The sequence below is a fragment of the Macaca fascicularis genome, chromosome 11 (genome assembly GCF_037993035.2).
Source record: "Macaca fascicularis isolate 582-1 chromosome 11, T2T-MFA8v1.1".
Classification (NCBI taxonomy): domain Eukaryota; kingdom Metazoa; phylum Chordata; class Mammalia; order Primates; family Cercopithecidae; genus Macaca; species Macaca fascicularis.
In genome coordinates, this window is record NC_088385.1 from 3,809,554 (window position 1) to 3,828,030 (window position 18,477).

The 18,477-nt window shown below is 46.7% G+C and overlaps 1 protein-coding gene across 2 annotated transcripts in view; it reads left to right on the forward strand.

Moving 5' to 3' along the window:
• TULP3 (TUB like protein 3) overlaps window positions 1-12,282 on the forward strand; it is a 55,612-nt gene extending 43,330 nt beyond the window's left edge. The window contains exons 5-12 of one of the 2 annotated variants that reach the window (XM_045364547.2): window positions 627-724; window positions 1,431-1,634; window positions 4,453-4,565; window positions 5,484-5,598; window positions 8,670-8,768; window positions 9,161-9,332; window positions 10,395-10,508; window positions 11,335-12,282. In XM_045364547.2, coding sequence (XP_045220482.2) covers window positions 627-724; window positions 1,431-1,634; window positions 4,453-4,565; window positions 5,484-5,598; window positions 8,670-8,768; window positions 9,161-9,332; window positions 10,395-10,508; window positions 11,335-11,372 — 953 coding nt within the window. In that variant the 3' untranslated portion in view covers window positions 11,373-12,282. Of the gene's footprint in view, window positions 1-626; window positions 725-1,430; window positions 1,635-4,452; window positions 4,566-5,483; window positions 5,599-8,669; window positions 8,769-9,160; window positions 9,333-10,394; window positions 10,848-11,334 lie in introns of those variants that run through there. The other variant, XM_005569829.5, reaches the window with a different exon arrangement.
• Window positions 12,283-18,477: the final 6,195 nt, after the last annotated feature.

Genomic DNA, 18,477 nt, shown 5'->3' on the forward strand with positions numbered 1-18,477 from the left:
CTTACTCTGTTGCCCAGGCTGGAGTGCAGTGGTGCAATCTCGCCCCCTGCAAGCTCTGCCTCCCAGTTTCAAGCGATTCTCCTGCCTCAGCCTCCCGAGTAGCTGGGACTACAGGTGCCCACCACCATGCCCAGCTAATTTTTTGTATTTTTAGTAGAGACGGAGCTTCACCATGTTAGCTGGATGGTCTCAATCTCCTGACCTCATCATCTGCCCGCCTCGGCCTCCCAAAGTGCTGGGATTACAGGTGTGAGCCACCGTACCCAGCCTGCCCTGACTAAAATTTACAAGTTTAATCATTTTAAAGTGTGAGATTCAGTGACATTAAGTACATTAGCAATGTTATGCAGCCACTACTACCATCTTCAGAACTTCTTCATCTTCCCAGAGACTTCACACCCATTCAAGATAATTCCTCATTCTCCCCTGCCCCCAGCCCCTAGTAACCTCTATTCTACTTTCTGTCTCTATGAATTTGCCTGTTTTATGTATTTGGACAAAATAGTTGTGTTTAGGGTCACAATAGTTAGGAAGGTTTTAAGAAAAAAAAATTAAAACTATCTTTGTTTCAAAGACCTTTTTTAAACCAGTGTTGGCAGTGCTAACAGTTCTTCCTTTTCTGCTAGATATCTCTGAAAGTGTGAACTTCGATGAGGAGACTGATGGAAGATCCCAGTCAGCATGTTTCGAAAGACCAAATTCTGCATCCAGCCAGAATTCAACTGTATGTAGTTCTGAAACTTCTTCCATTAGAGCTAACTTGACTCTTTCTCAAACATATCTTCAGTATGTGTGTGTGTGTGTATGTATGTATGTATTTATTTATTTATTTTTGAGACAGAGTCTCACTCTGTCACCCAGGCTGGAAGTGCTGTGGCATGATCTCGGCTCACTGCAAACTCCGCCTCCCGGGTTCACACCATTCTCCTGCCTCAGCCTCCTGAGTAGCTGGGACTACAGGCGCCGCCACCACGCCCGGCTAATTTTTTGTATTTTTAGTAGAGACAGGTTTCACCGTGTTAGCCAGGATGGTCTCAATCTCCTGAGCTTGTGATCCGCCCGCCTCGGCCTCCCAAAGTGCTGGGATTACAGGTGTGAGCCACTGTTCCCAGCCCTCAAACATATCTTCAGTATTTAAATACCATTAGTGAATGAGGGTTCCTTCAGAAGTTTAAGCTCAAATTTAGCTTATGATCTAATTTTTTCTATCTCAGGTCAGCTATTGTGAGGCTTTGTCCCATTTGCATACTTAGCTCTTCATTACTCTTAATATTCATATCCTTATTTAACTTTTCAGTTTTCCTTATTCTGTCAGAAGACTGAAGACACAGGGGTAAATTACTAAGTTGCTTTGTCCACTAAGTGCTTCTCAAAGAGAATCAGATTTTGAGTCCTGGCCTCTTGTTGCTCATGTATGGCTGTCCTTTCAGGATACAGGCACTTCCTGTTCTGCTACTGCAGCCCAACCAGCTGATAACCTCCTGGGAGACATAGACGACCTGGAGGACTTTGTGTATAGTCCTGCCCCTCAAGGTGTCACAGTAAGATGTCGGATAATCCGGGATAAAAAGGGAATGGATCGGGGCCTCTTCCCCACCTACTATATGTACTTGGAGAAAGAAGAAAATCAGAAGGTATGAGAATTGATTTCTAAGAAAACTCTTGAGAGAGAGAAGAATGTTGTGGGAATAGATTGTTGATGGGCCTTAGGGAACTAACTCTGGTATTAGACCAAGCCAGCTAGAAGTAGATTGTATCTTTCAGTCCCCAGATGCTGTGTTCTCATTTTCTGCAAAGAGCTCATGGTCTAATAGGCAGCAAGCTCTACCCTCCCACAAATAAGAGCTTGATCCACAATGTGGGAAAATGGGCAGGTATTTCTTAATGTAATTTTACAGGTATTTTGTAATGTAAGTTTTCACCTGTCTCCCATGATTTAGTTTTTAGATGCTACTGTTCTTTTTTTTTTTTTTTTTTTAATGATAAAACATGACATTGTGGAAGGAGAGCGAGTTTTGGGGAATAGGATGAATTAGAAATACGAAGGACATACAAGTTAAATGTCTTGTTTCTCACCCTAGAAATTCTAATTTATTTTATAAGTTTGAGCCAATTTAATATGTGCCGACGAACCTTATTAATTTTGTATTAATACCAGGTCTTAACAGATGCTTTTAAGAGCCTAGAAATGAGATAATGATAGTAGGTGTTAATTGTTCTAACCACCATTTATTGAGTGTTTACAACAGACCAACCATGTGCATATATGTTTATATGTATTATCACCTGTAATCATTGTAGCCACCTTGTTAGGTAGGATTTCTCATCTCTGTTTTAAAGATGAGGTAACTAACTGGGGCTTAGGGAGTGACTTACCTACCCCAAATTGCACTAAGTGATGGCAGAGCCAAATTCAAACCTGTTTCTGCATAATTCTAAAGTCTTCCTGCTTAGCCACTGCCACTCTCCTGCTTCCCTGTTACGGTCCTGGTCTAGTAGAGTTTAGGAAGGATGCCTGCATAGGATGGTATTCATGCCATTGAAGTCACAGTGGTTTAAAACAACAGCAATATAGAAAAAAAGAGGCTGGGTGCGGTGGCTCAAGCCTGTAATCCCAGCACTTTGGGAGGCCGAGACGGGCGGATCACGAGGTCAGGAGATCGAGACCATCCTGGCTAATCCGGTGAAACCCCGTCTCTACTAAAAACACAAAAAACTAGCCGGGTGAGGTGGCGCACGCCTGTAGTCCCAGCTATTCGGGAGGCTGAGGCAGGAGAATGGCGTAAACCCGGGAGGCGAAGCTTGCAGTGAGCTGAGATCCGGCCACTGCACTCCAGCCTGGGTGACAGAGCGAGACTCCGTCTCAAAAAAACAACAACAACAGCAATATAGAAAAAAAGAGGCCGGGCGCGGTGGCTCAAGCACTTTGGGAGGCCAAGACGGGCGGATCACAGGGTCAGGAGATCGAGACCATCCTGGCTAACCCGGTGAAACCCCGTCTCTACTAAAAAATACAAAAAAAACTAGCCAGGCAAGGTGGTGGGCACCTGTAGTCCCAGCTACTCGGGAGGCTGAGGCAGGAGAATGGCGTAAACCCAGGAGGCGGAGCTTGCAGTGAGCTGAGCTCCGGCCACAGCACTCCAGCCTGGCCGACAGAGCGAGACTCCATCTCAAAAAAAAAAAAGAGTATTTCCTCCCTGGAGAGCCTTCCCTTTTGCCCTTTCTTGCCCTTTGCCTAATCAAAGTCTTTCCTGATGTGCTCCACCAGACGTGGTTGACATTCCTTTGTCTGTGTCCCCATGGCATTAAGAAAGCTATCACAGGCCAGGTGCAGTGGCTCACGCCTGTAATCCCAGCACTTTGGGAGGCTGAGGCGGGTGGATCCCTTGAGGACAGGAGCTCGAGACCAGCTTGGCCAACATGGGGAGACCCTGTCTCTAGCAAAAAATAAAAAAATTAGCCAGGAGTGGTGGCATGCACCTGTAGTTCCAGCTACTTGGGAGGCTGAGGCAGGAAAATCACTTGAACCTGGGAGGCAGGGGTTGCAATGAGCTGTGATTGCACCACTGCGCTGTAGCCTGGGTGACAGAGTGAGACCCTGCCTCAAAAAAAAAAAAAAAAAAGAAAAAAGAAAGAAAGAAAGCCATCACAGTAAAGAATGGGAAGGTATTCAGGATCCTGTCTCTCCTAAAGTTGGAAAGACTCTTAATCATGGCATTGGATGAACATTGATTGTTATTTATTTATTGGATTCTGCAGGGTTGCCCAGGCTGGCCTGGAACTCCTGGACTCCAGTGATGCCTCTACCTCAGCCTCCCAAGCAGCTGGGATTATAGGCTCATGCCACCTGGCCCAGCTTTGGAGATTTTTTTTTTTAACTGGAAGTTTTTAGGGATGAAGTTGTAACTAATTATGTAGAGACTCAAGCTAGTAAATTTAGAAAAACCGTACAGGAAGAAAACCCTGTTAGTGAATTTTTTTTTTTTTTTTTTTGAGACAGAATCTCACTCTGTCGCCCAGGCTGGAGTGCAGTGGCACGATCTGGGCTCACTGCAAGCTCCGCCTCCTGGGTTCATGCCATTCTCCTGCCTCAGCTTCCCGAGTAGCTGGGACTATAGGCTCCCCCCACCGCGCCCGGCTAATTTTTTGTATTTTTAGTAGAGACGGGGTTTCACCGGGTTAGCCAGGATGGTCTCGATCTCCTGACCCTGTGATCCGCCCACCTCAGCCTCCCAAAGTGCTGGGATTACAGGGGTGAGCCACTGCACCCAGCCTGATAGTGAATTCTGATAAGAGAGTTAGAAAAAGGGATGAAGACCCAAAGATTAACAGCTTAGACATATGCTGGGGACTTGCTGAACACTGGCTGAATGAATAGGTAGGACAGCCATGGCCAGGGGCGGGGTGGGTTCTCTCGACTTCATTTTTGACTGACACTTTTTCTTTTCCCAGATATTTCTTCTTGCAGCTAGAAAGCGGAAAAAGAGCAAAACAGCCAACTACCTCATCTCCACTGATCCAGTTGATTTATCTCGTGAAGGAGAAAGTTATGTCGGCAAGCTTAGGTGAAAGCAACCTTAGATCCCTGTCTTATTCTTTCTGATAGTCTTATTCCTATAGTTGCAGAACAGTTCATATCTTGGTTACAACTAGCATGTATTGATGTTGTAATCTTAAAAAAAAAAAAGAAAAAAAGAAAAGAAAAACAAAAAAAGCTGGGTACAGTGGCTCACACCTGTAATCCCAGCACTTTGAGAGGCCAAGGGGGTGGATCACTTGAGGTTAGGAGTTAGAGTCCAGCCTGGCCAACATGGCAGAAACCCCTTCTCTACTAAAAATACAAAAATCAGCTGGGTGTGGTAGCACGTACCTATAATTCCAGCTACCCAGGAGGCTGAAGCACGAGAATTGCTTGAACCCAGGAGGCAGAGGTTGCCATGAGCCAAGACAGCACCACTGCACCCCAACCTGGGTAACAGAATGAGAGTCTGTCTCAGAAAAATAAAAAAATAAGTGTGGTGTGGTTGCTTAGGCCTGTAATCCCAGCATTTGTGGAGGCTGAGGTTGGAGGATCACTTGAGGCCAGGAGTTTGAGACCAGTCTGGGCAACACATTGAGACATCTCTTCAAAAATTTTTAAAATTAGCCAGGCATGGCAGTGCTCGCCTGTAGCCCCAGCTACCCAGGAGGCTAAGGTGGGAGGATGGCTTGAGCCTGGGAGTTTGAGGCTGCAGTGAGCTATGATCCCTGCCACTGCACTCCAGCTGGGTGACAGAGCGAGAACCTGTCTCAGATGAATGAACAAGTAAATAAAAAGTTAAAAGAAAATCTCAGTTCCTTCCTTGCTTTAATGAGATATTTTTGAAAAAGTGATGAACATTTAGACATTTGGAAAATAGGCTTCCATTTTCCTTCTCTTAGATTGTGTTTGTATAAGAAAAAAAATTACAGATCATCTTGGTGACTTTTTCTCCTGACTCCAGATCCAACCTCATGGGGACCAAGTTTACCGTTTACGACCGTGGTATCTGCCCCATCAAGGGCCGGGGTCTGGTAGGAGCGGCCCACGCCCGGCAGGAGCTGGCCGCCATCTCCTATGTGAGTGCTGCTTTCCCAAGGCCCACTTCCTGCCCTCCTGACGTCATGCTGGCACTTTTCACCTAGTGTCGCCTAAGAACCTCCCCTCCCAAGCTTGTTTCTATTTCTGATTTCTGTTGCTGTACCACTTTCTCCATGTATTTGAGTTTTAGTTATCTGAATTGCCAAGTTCAATTATTTTTCACTCTCAGAATATTTCTTCCCTTATTTCCTCTTCTTTTTTCCTGCTGCCACTTAGTTCAGACCTTTACTTCTTATCCAGTGGCCAAAGGTTACAATAAATTGAAGCTGATCTTTTTTTGCTTTTAATCTTTTCCTATCTAGTTCATTCTCTTTTTTCTCTTTTTAATCTTTTTATTTTTTTCCTCTTTTTGGCATTTATAGTTCACTTCTTTTTAAATTTCATCTTATTATTTGTTTTATTGTACTTTTTCATTTTATTTCACACCCAGGAAAGACCTGAGAACTATCTAGCTCATTCTCTACTGCTACCAAATGAATCTTCCTAAAACAAGGCTCTAGTTGAGCCTCCTGTTCTGCTGCAGACCTTTTAGCGACTACCCATTGTGGAAGATCTAACATGGCAGCATTTGCTTTCAGACTCCTCTGTCGGCTCACCCCCGCTTCCCATCATTCTAGCGAAGCAGCCCTCCTGTCGTTCCTTTGTCCAACCACACTCCTCTTTCCTCCTTGGAGAGGCTTCCCTTTTCCTCTTTCTTGCCTTTTGCCTTATCAAAGTCTTTTCTGAGTACTCCACTAGATGTGGTTGACATTCCTTTGTCTGTGTCCTTGTGGCATTTGTAACCCACATGTACTTGTTATTATTTGTTCAACATGAACCGTCTCCACCAGTTTGTAAATTCTTGCGAACTCTTACTCATGGCTGTATCCATACCAGCACATGGCCTGGCACACAGTAGGTATTCAAAAAGTTGTTGAGTAAGAGAAAGCAAGAAGGAATTGACCCATCTCAGCTGGTTTTTTTATTCCAAAGTCTCAACTTTCTGAAGTTGAAATTAATCCCATGAGATCTTATCTACATGCCTGAGAACCATTTGACTTCAACACTTTGATGTAAAGTGTCTTTCCTCTATAGCTTTCATACATAATCTGCTTAGCTTGGCTGGGCTTGATGGCTCACACCTGTAATCCCAGCACTTTGGGAGGCTGAGGCGGGCAGATCACTTGAGCCCAGGAGAGACCAGCCTAGGCAACATGGCGAAACCCTGTCTCTATTAAAAATACAAAAACTAGCTGGGCGTGGTGGCAGTCGCTGGAGTCCCAGCTACTGGAGGCGCTGAGGCAAGAGGATCACTTGAGTCTTAGGAGGGTCGAAGCTGCAGTGAGCTGTGATCACGCCATGCACTCCAGCCTGGGCGACAGCATGAGATCCTATTTTAAAAATAATAATAATCGGCCAGGCGCGGTGTCTCATGCCTGTAATCCCAACGCTTCAGGAGGCTGATGCGCGTGGATCACCTGAAGTCAGGAGGTCGAGACCAACCTGGCCAACATGGCGAAACCCTGTCTCTACTAAAAATATAAAAAAATTAGCCAGGCGTGGTGGCAGGCACCTGTAATCCCAGCTACTCAAGAGGCTGAGGCAGGAGAAACGCTTGAACCCAGGAGGCAGAGGTCGCACTCCAGCCTGGGTGACAGAGCAAGACTCCGTCTCAAAATAAAATAAGAATAATCTGCTTGGCTTGACAGGCATTTTTAACATCTAGTGCGGGCCTTAATTAACCACAACTCATTCTCACTGTATGTAATCTAGTGCCATGCCCTCACTGGGAAATAAATATGTGTTGGTGCTGACAAAGTTGGGCAGTTTGTTCACAGTTATCTCTTTTTTTTTTTTTTTTTTTTTTTTTTTTTGAGACGGAGTCTCGCTCTGTAGCCCAGGCTGGAGTGCAGTGGCCGGATCTCAGCTCACTGCAAGCTCCGCCTCCCGGGTTTACGCCATTCTCCCGCCTCAGCCTCCCGAATAGCTGGGACTACAGGCGCCCGCCACCTCGCCTGGCTAGTTTTTTTTGTATTTTTTTAGTAGAGACGGGGTTTCACTGTGTTAGCCAGGATGGTCTTGATCTGCTGACCTCGTGATCCGCCCGTCTCGGCCTCCCAAAGTGCTGGGATTACAGGCGTGAGCCACCGCGCCCAGCCTGTTCACAGTTATCTCAAATCTCATTTAAGACTCAAGAGTAAGAGGCTGGGCGTGGTGGCTCACTCCTGTAATCACAGCACTTTGGGAGGCCGAGACGGGCGGATCACCTGAGGTCGGGAACTGGAGACCAGCCTGACCAACATGGAGAAACCCTGTCTCGACTTAAAAAAAAAAAAATACAAAATTAGCTGGGCGTGCTGGCGGGTGCCTGTAGTCCCATCTACTCAGGAGGCTGAGGCAGGAGAATGGCATGAACCCGGGAGACAGAGCTTGCAGTGAGTCGGGATTCCGCCACTGCACACCAGCCTGGGCGACAGAGCAAGACTCTGTCTCAGAAAACAAAACAACAACAACAAAAAGTTATATTTATATATATTTATATATATATTTATATATTTTTATATATATAAAGAGATATATTACTTTCCTGTTTTTGACTCTCTGTTTATAGCAAAGTAATAAAATTATTTTTGGTACACATGATTTATTATATTTTTTATTTATTTATTTTTTTGGCAGAGTCTCACTCTTGTCGCCCAGACTGGAGTGCAATGATGCCATCTTGGCTCACTGCAGCCTCTGCCTCCTGGGTTCAAGCAATTCTCCTGCCTCAGCCTCCTTAGTAGCTGGGACTACAGGCACTCGCCACCATGCCTGGCTAGTTTTTGTATTTTTAGTAGAGACAGGGTTTCACCATGTTGGCCAGGCTGGTCTGGAACTCCTGACCTCAGGTGATCTGCCCACCTCAGCCTCCCAAAGTTCTGGGATTACAGGCGTGAGCCACCGCCCCTGGCTGGTACACCTGATATTGTAAGCATGTTACGTTCCCAAGAAAGTCTCATGTTATAAAAGAATGTGGTCTCTATTTTTCTCCTGTTTCCAAGTTCTGCCTTGTTTTCCTGTCTTCCAGGAGACGAACGTACTTGGATTTAAAGGTCCTAGGAAAATGTCTGTGATCATTCCTGGAATGACACTGAATCATAAGCAGATCCCATATCAGCCACGAAACGTGAGTAAGAACATATTCAAATCAGCAAAAGACTCTAAAAGACAGTAGTACAATACAGAGAGGTTAATACAAAAAAAAAAAAAAAAAAAAATTGAGCTTCCAGAGCCCCACACTGGAGCATGGCTCCTCCATACCCTTCTTCAGGAGAGCTGCCCTCCAGAACCTCAGGATAAGAGCAGTTGCAGAGTCGTTGCCTTGAAACCATGTTTTCTTCAAAGAGAAATGCTGGATAATGTAGAATAATTTTAAAAACCTGTCTTCATTGTTGGCTTTCATTCTTTGCTTCTGGTTTACCCTTTTCTGAAATGGAGAAAGGATTCTCCTCCTCTACCTTCTGCCTCGTGCAGTTGTAGGCTTGTCAGTTACAAAGTAATGATTTTCCCTTTGGACAGAACCATGACAGTTTGCTCTCAAGGTGGCAGAACAAAACTATGGAAAATCTCATTGAACTGCACAACAAGGCCCCCGTCTGGAACAGTGACACTCAGTCCTATGTCCTCAACTTTCGTGGCCGGGTCACTCAGGCATCAGTGAAGAACTTCCAGATAGTCCACAAAAATGACCGTAAGCCTCCGGGAAGGGCTGGGTAGGAAGAGGCGGATAGACGCTCTTACAGGATGGGAAATGCACATTCCCTGTATGCGATAGGAAATGATAGTCAGGAGATAATCATGGAGGAGAGAAAGGATTTCTTTGGAAAGATGAAACTACAGTTTTGGAGAAAACTTGTGAATCACTGTGTTGAGGAGGGGGGAGGAGTGTGAGAGATATGCTATAGCAAATCAGAAAAGTTGGCTGGGCATCATGGCTCACGTCTGTAATCTCAGCACTTTGTGAGGCTGAGGTGGGCAGATCGCTTGAGACCAGGAGCTTAAGACTAGCCTGGGCAACATGGTGTGAAACCCCATCTCTACAAAAAATAGAAAAAATTAGCTGGGCCTGGTGGCAGGCACTTGTAGTCCAAGCTACCTGGGAGGCTGAGGTGGGAGCATCACTTGAGCCAGGAGGTCGAGGCTGCAGTGAGCCGAGATTGCGTCACTGCACTCCAGCCTGGGCGACAGAGCGAGACTCCGTCTCAAAAAAAAAAAAAAAAAAAATCAGAGAAGTCACAGAGTAGGTTGTTTGGGAAACAAAGGCAAATGACCCCAATAAAGGTTCCTGGCACCTCTAGCCTACGGAGCTTGTGACGTTGCCAGCAAGCCGCTCTCTATTCTACAGAAACCTGGTGATTAACTGGCCTATTTGGAGGATTCTTTCTATATCATAAACAGGTTTTCACTGGGGCAGTAATCCCAGCACTTTGGGAGGCCGAGGCAGGAGAATCACTTTCGCCTAGGTGTTTGAGACCAGCTTGAGCAACACACTGAGACCCTATCTTCACAAAAAGTAAAATACTAGCCAACCACGGTGGTGCTTGCCTGTAGTCCCAGCTACTGAAGAGGCTGAAGTGGGAGGATCACTTGAGCCTGGGATGGGAGGTCAAGGCTGCAGTGAGCTGTGGTCATTCCACTAGGCTCCAGCCTGGGCGACAGAGCAAAACCCCAACTCAGAAAAGGAAGAAAAAAAAAGTTTTCCCCTAGTGCAACCACATTATATTCTAACATCTTGATTTCCTTGTGTTTCTAGCTGACTATATAGTCATGCAGTTTGGACGTGTAGCAGATGACGTGTTCACACTGGACTACAACTACCCACTTTGCGCAGTTCAGGCCTTTGGCATCGGTCTTTCTAGCTTTGACAGTAAGCTGGCATGTGAATGACAGAACAATCAGGGGGCCTTTCTCCCCACAGAGCTTTCAGGAGCGGACAGTGGCCTCCTCTTCCCCTCCCTGCCCCAGGACTTGAAGAGCAATAGTTTGCCCCTTTTGGAATGATCCCTGAATTTATAAAACACACACACGAAAAGCAGTAGTTTGCCCCTTTTGGAATGATCCCTGAATTTATAAAACACACACACACGAAAAGCAATAGTTTGCCCCTTTTGGAATGATCCCTGAATTTATAAAACACACACACGGAAAGCAACAGTTTACCCCTTTTGGAATGATTCCCTGAATTTATAAAACACATACACGAAAAGCAATAGTTTACCCCTTTTGGAATGATCCCTGAATTTATAAAACACACACACGGAAAGCAATAGTTTGCCCCTTTTGGAATGATCCCTGAATTTATAAAACACACACACACCCCGTGCACTCTACTCCTTTTCCAGGTTTCATAGACTTGGTGAGGGATCACAACTTAGCATGGTTGAGAGATGATTTAAAGCACAGTCATGTTCTTGTCACATATCGTCTCCTGAAGCTAGAGTGGGATTTCCTGTGCTTAGAAACTTGCAGTAGAATCAGGGACTGACATCGCAGTTCCTCTCCTCTCTTCATTCCCTCACAGCAGATTGGCCAGCACCAATCTTAGTCAGAGTGGCTGTGATCGCATTTGTGATCAATTATGTGAGAAGTGTATATAATTGTCTTCATTTCAATTAAGGCCGAAAGCATAAACTCTAGAGGTGACTCAGTCAAGACTGACAGTGATTTGATAATTGCCTTCATTTTCAACCCAGGAGTGCCTCCCACAGCTGTATCACTACGGATCCATTAGTGTGGAGCGACACACAACTGCAGGCATCTGGTGCAAACATTTTGTCATTATCAAGAGAGATGGCAGTATTGACCATTTAGTTTAGTTTAAAAAAAAAAAAAAAAAAAAGGTGGCAGGAGAGCTTTGGGGAGGACCAGCCAGCAGACATGAGCGCTGCTGGCCTGTGTGGCAGAGCTTTGGACTTTGTTCGCGGCTCCCCCAACCCAGGTTCATAGGCATAGAAGGTATTTTGCTACATTTTTTGGATTATTATACCCCTCCACATATTATGTGACTCTTACACCAGTTCATCCCTCCCAGAATGTATCCAAACCTTGAGAATACGGGAGCTCTGTGAGCCCCACTGTCAGCACCGCTGAGCTGCATCCCTTGTGCACAGAACTGTTTGCCAGCACTGGGTGGGACGTCCATGGCGGCTGCTCCCTCAGACTTCCCTTCTGTGGACAAACCGCTCACCCCTGCCTGTTGTTCCTGCACCACATCAGATAAGCACGTGAAGGAGAGCCAGCTGGGAGCTGCGGGACCCTTGGCTTTTCCCCCGCGACAAGTCCCACCTTCTGGGTGAGGACGAGACTGTTGACATCTCAGGCATGTTTCCCACCAAGTGCCTCCCTCACAGCCGTGCCCAGAAGCCTCACACCTCGTCACCACCACCACCCCTACCCCATCCTGAGGCACTGCCTGGCAGATTACCCTGGTTGACCGCAGAAGCTATTAATACACGACAGCATCTGGGGAAGGACTTATGGTGGGCCAGGTGGACCTCATCCTGCTTCCTCCTCCTCCCTCTGGTTTAAAGAGATATGTAAACTAATTTCACATAATTTGTGTGTGCAGGTGATTGGTTTTTACATAAGTCCTATTTATACCTTTTATATGTTATAGAAATAAAAGTTAATTTATATAAAAATGTGTCACTGCCTTTGCAAGTCCTGTGCCTCAGGAAGTTCCTACTGTCATGTTCCGTAATCATAATTGTCGTCTTGGGCCACGTGCAGTGGCTCACGCCTATAATCCCAGCAATTTGGGAGGTCGAGGCAGGCAGATTACGTGAGGCCAAGAGTTGGAGACCAGCCTGGCCAACATGGCAAAACCCCATCTCTACTAAAAATACCAAAATTAGCCAGGTGTGGTGGTGTGCGTCTGTAATCCCAGCTCCTCAAGAGGCTGAGGCATGAGAATCGCTTGAACCCGGGAGGCTGGGGTTGCAGTGAGCAGAGATCACACCATTGCACACCACCCTGGGCCACAGAGTGAGTCCCTTGCCTCAAAAAAAAAAAAAAAAAAAAAAAAGTTTTGGTAACACAGTGAGCACATCAGTTCTTTAAAACCAGGTGACGACTAACAAACATGTCATCCTGATGCAGAACAGGAATCCGCAGACTAAGAAGGCTGTGTTCCAGAGGCTACCTAGACACACTACACATGATGGCCAGGGGCGTCTGGACAGAAGACGGGACCAATAGCTGAGCTTAGCAGGGCCAGAGGGTAGAGTGTATATTCTTTGGATGCCTGCCCGGGTCAGCTTCCCGGATTTGTTGTCATTCCTTACTGGTTCAGCAGCAACACAAATGAACCATCGAATAGTGAAACAGACCCCATCGCTTGCCTTTGAGTGTTAACTTCTTGTTTTTGTTTTTTGAGATGGAGTCTTGCTTTGTCACCCAGGCTGGAGTGCAGTGGGGGTGATCTCGGCTCACAGCAACCTCCTCTTCCCAGATTTCAGCAATTCTCCTGCCTCAGCCTCCTGAGTAGCTGGGACTACAGGCGTGCGCTACTACACCCAGTTAAATTTTTGTATTTTAAGTAGAGAAGAGGTTTCACCATGTTGGCCAGGCTGCAGGCTGGTCTCGCCTTGGCCTTCAAAAGTGCTGGGATTACAGGTGTGAGCCACCGCACCCAGCCTTTTTTTTTTTTTTTTTTTTTTTTGAGACGGAGTCTGGCTCTGTTGCCAGGCTGGAGTGGAGTGGGGTGATCTCGGCTCATTGCAACCTCCGCCTCCTGGGTTCAGGTGACTCTCCTGCCTCAGCCTCCCGAGTAGCTGGGAATACAGGCGTGAGCCACCGCCCCCGGCGTTTTTTTATTTTGGAGACAGGGTCTCATTCCCGTTGTCCAGGCTGGAGTGCAGTGGTGTGATCTTGGCCCACCACAGCCTCAACTTCCTGAGCTCAAGGGATCCTCCCACCTCAGCCTCCTGAGTAGCTAGAACAATAGGCATGTGCCACCAAGACTGGCTAATTTTTTGTTTTAAAGTAAAGACAGGGTTTCACTATGTTTTCCAGGCTCGAACTCCTGGGCTGAAGTGATCCTCCCACTTTGGCCTTACAAAGTGCTAGAATTAGAGGCATAAGCCACCGTGCCCGGCCTTCACATTTGAAAGCTGCTGTATGTTCAGAAGTTGAAAAAAAATTGCTGGGTGTGGTGACTCATGCCCAGCACTGCAGGAGGCCGAGGTGGGAGGATCATTTGAGGTCAGGAGTTCAGATCAGTCAGGCCAACATGGCAAAACCCTGTCTCTACTAAAAAAAACAAAATTACCTGGGTGTGGTGGCAGGTGCCTGTAATCTCAGTTGCTTGGGAGGCTGAGGCAGGGGAATCACTTGGACTGAGAAAGCAGAGGCTGTAGTGAGCCAAGATTGTGCCACTGCACTCCAGCCTGTATGTGACTGCGTCTCAAAAAAAAAAAAAGTGTCCACAAAGCTTTCCTAGGCTTTCTGGCTCTTATCAGTGTCACAGTGATAAACACATGTAAAGAAGCAAGAAGAGCCTAAAAAGGCCGGGCGCGGTGGCTCAAGCCTGTAATCCCAGCACTTTGGGAGGCCGAGACGGGCGGATCACAAGTTCAGGAGATCGAGACCATCCTAGCTAACACAGTGAAACCCCGTCTCTACTAAAAAAATACAAAAAATTAGCTGGGCGAGGTGGTGGGCGCCTGTACTCCCAGCTACTCGGGAGGCTGAGGCAGGAGAATGGCGTGAACCCGGGAGGCGGGGCTTGCAGTAAGCTGAGATCCGGCCACTGCACTCCAGCCTGGGCAACAGAGTCAGACTCCGTCTCAAAAAAAAAAAAAAAAAAAAAGAAGAGCCTAAAAATCAGGACAAGAGCTGGAATCAATTCTTACAGCTTGATTTTTCCTTTTTTTTTTTTTTTTTTTTTTTAAGTCTTCAACATGCACAATGTGAATTGTTTTCTTTTTCATATGATTCTCTTTGGTTAAGGTGCATGCATGGCTGGCCAGTTTTTCTGTTTTTTTGAGACAGGGTCTGGCTCTGTTTCCCAGGCTGGAGTGCAGTGGTGTGATCTTGGCTCACTGCAACCTCCGCCTCCTGGCTCAAACCGTCTTCCCACCTCAGTCTCCTGAGTAGCTGGGACTACAGGCATCCACCACCAACAACTAATTTTTAAGTTTTTGGTAGAGACAGGGTTTCACCATGTTGCCCAGATTGGTCTTGAACTCCTGGGCTCAAGCGATCCTCTCCCCTTGTCATCCCAGAGTGTTGGGATTACAGGTATGAGCTACCATGCCTGGCCCAAATAGATTCTTCGTGACACAGTTTTGTACACTAGTGATCAGGGACATACTGGTGGGCATTGAGATGAAAGATTTCAGCAAGTGTCAATTACAAGTCTAAAAACAGGCCTGCAAAAGGCTCTTTTTGATCAGTTTAATAGATCATAGAAGAAATGAACTAGCATCAATTCAATTCCTTGAGACCAGCATTGTAAGTGCAGAAATAAAGTGATGGTTCGACTAAGGCAAAATCCTCCCGGGTTCTGACCCTATTTCTGCCGATGATTTGCCTCCTTTATAGATTGAGAGGCTTTGAACTACCTGCCCTTTTACATTCTTGAATTACATGTTTCTCCCCACTCATGCTGACAACACTCTGGCATTCCCCTGTTTTGAGCTGAACTCACTGGTTACCCCTGGACAGCTTCAGGCTGTTGATGGCTAAGGATGACTAGCAGGAGAGGTGACACAGAGCTCCGGGAAAGCACAGATGGCCTCAGAGAAGGCACCATGGAGAGGAGACTGGAATTGTGGAAGAAACAGGATCGTGCACTGAGAAATGTCCTCTTTATTCTACCAAGTACGATTTATTAGCCAACTTGACATTTGTCAATGTGGTTATAGTAACGAAGCAATTCTCTCAAGACACACACAGCTTGCTCCTAGAGAAAACTCCAGCATGTCGCAAGCTGCCTTTTTTCCTCAGCCTCCAGCTCCTGCCCGGGAATTGTCTGCACGTCTAACACCTGCTTCTCTTCAGTCCACAGCTCTCTTAGCCTGGCCCACGCAGGCCCCAGCCAGGGGCATGCCAAGGACCTGCCAGTTTCTGTGCCACCTCCTGAGACATGTTTCCTGACCACTGGCATATTGGATCATTTTGCCTCCTTTCCTCGTTATCACTGGCAATGGATATGCTTGAAAAGTCTCACCGTCTTTTTTATCAACCAATAGACTCCCCTCATCCACTAAAAACGGGCTGCCACAAATGAAGGTGTGCGGTGGGAACTGTAGGTGGTTCCATGGCGCCACCTACTGTCCAGGAATGCATGTTGCAAGTGTGTTAAAATGGGCAGACCCCGCACAGGTGAGGAAGTCACCAGGCCTGAGTGAAAACAGCAAGCCGACCACATTACCATGCATTTGCCAAGCACCTCGTGTTATACCATGGCTCTCTTCTGAAAGCCTGAGAACACTAATATTTCTGGAGTTTAGAAACTAGTTAAGGTGCCGGGCTTGGTGGCTCACACCTGTAATCCTAGCACTTTGGGAGGCCAAGACGGGCGGATCACGAGGTCAGGAGATCGAGACCATCCTGGCGAACACCGTGAAACCCCAGCTCTACTAAAAATACAAAAAATTAGCCGGGCGTAGTGGCGGACACCTGTAGTCCCAGCTACTCAGGAGACTGAGGCAGGAGAATGACATGAACCTGGGAGGCGGAACTTGCAGTGAACCAAGATTGCGCCACTGCACTCCAGCCTGGGCGACAGAGTGAGACTCCGTCTCAAAAAAAAGAAAGAAAGAAAGAAAGAAAGCAACTAGTTAAGGTATTCCAGGTAAAATGCCCAGGATCTGGCTGGCACAGAATAAACACTTAGTGGCAGATATCTATATAATTTTTTTTTTTTATTTGAGGCAGGGTCTCACTCTGTTACTTAGGCTGGATGGAAGTGGCATGATCTCACTGCAGCCTTGACCTTCTCAGGCTCAAGTGATCCTCCCATTTCAGTCTCCCGAGCTGCTGGGATACGGGCGTGAGCTACCACGCCCAGCTAATTTTTTTTTTTTTTTTTTTTTTTTTTCTGTATTCTGTAGAGAGGGGGTTTCATCATGTTGCCCAGGCTGGTGCTGAACTCCTGAGCTCAAGCAATCCTCCCACCTCAGCCTCCCAAAGTGCTGGGATTACAGATGTGAGCCATCGTGCCCGGCCATCATTTTTATTAATGTTCTTTCAAAATAAAACAATGAGCTGGGAATGGTGGCTCTCAACAGTAATCTCAGCATTTTGGAAGGCTAAGGTGGGAGGATCACTTGAGCCCAGGAGTTCCCAGACCAGCCTGGGCAACATAGGGAGACCCCATCTCTGCAAAAATAAATCAGCCAAGCACTGTGGCACGAGCCTGTAGTCTCAGCTACTCCGGAGGATGGCTTGAGCCTAGGAGGTCACAGTGAGCCGAGATTGTACTACTGCACTCCAGCCTGGCGTGAAACCCTGTCTCTAAGAAAAAACATAACAGGGCCGGGCGCGGTGGCTCACGCCTGTAACCTCAGCACTTTGGGAGGCCGAGGTGGGTGGATCACGAGGTCAGGAGATCGAGACCATCCTGGCTAACACGGTGAAACCCCATCTCTACTAAAAATACAAAAAAAAAAAAAATTAGCCGGGTGTGGTGGCGGGCGCCTGTAGTCCCAGCTACTGGGGAGGTTGAGGCAGGAGAATGGCGTGAACCGGGGAGATGGAGCTTGCAGTGAGCTGAGATCGCGCCACTGCACTCCACAGAGCAAGACTCCGTCTCAAAAAAAAAAAAAGGAAAAAGAAAAAACTTAACAGAACAATGATCTTTTTAGCCATGCACTTATACAGAATGGCTTATACATGTTTATAAAGCAAATTTAGATGGTTTTCCAGAGACAATAGGACAGGACAGAAGCACAGCATGGTTTAACCGGGTTACTTCACACACCAGTGCTAGCCCAGACCTGATCCTACCTCCCTTTCCTCACCTTGTACCCATCTGTGTTTTTACTTGAAGTAACAGCCTATGCAAATATTAGCCCTGATGTTGATGGAAATTTTTGAAGTATTTCAAATACGAAATGGGCCTCCAAGATTCTTTCTGGATATGCCTTGTCTTTTGGTCCATCAGTCGTGAGCTCCTTTGACACTGCCCCAACATGGCTTTGGCCATGACCTAAGCCACACGGGGGTAAAGCTGGGGGCACAGGAAGGGGCAGGCTTTCTCCTGGTCTATCACCAGCTTTTACTATACCTCTTTGGTTTAATACTGGGGCTCAAGCCACAGGGCTTAACATCTAGTTAAGCACTTTCTACCTAGAATCTGCCCCTTGTCACGAATCTCAAGTGTTTCAAGAAGAACTATCCAGCAGTTCTCTTTCTTCTGTAGTTTGGGAGTAGGAAGATTAGGAAGGAAGAATGGTTTGAGGAGAAAGGAGGGTGACTGGCAGAAGAGGGCTAAGAATTAGAGCAACATTTTTAAAGTGTGTCTAGGCCGCGTGTGGGTGCGGTGGCTCATGCCTGTAATCCCAGCACTTTGGGAGGCCGAGGCAGGCGGATCACTTGAGGTCAGGAATTTGAGACCCAGTCTGGCCAAAATGGTGAAACCCCATCTCTACTAAAAATACAAAAATTAGCCAGATGTGGTGGTGCATGCCTGTAATCCCAGCTACTCGGGAGGCTGAGGCACAAGAATCAGTTGAACCCGGGAGGCGGAGGTTGTAGTGAGCCAAGATTGCACCACTGCACTCCAGCCTGGGTGACAGAGCGAGACTCTGTCTCAACAACAACAACAACAACAACAAAAAGTTGGGTCTAAGTTCCATTTCCAAAGTACTGATGCATACTTAGGACAAACT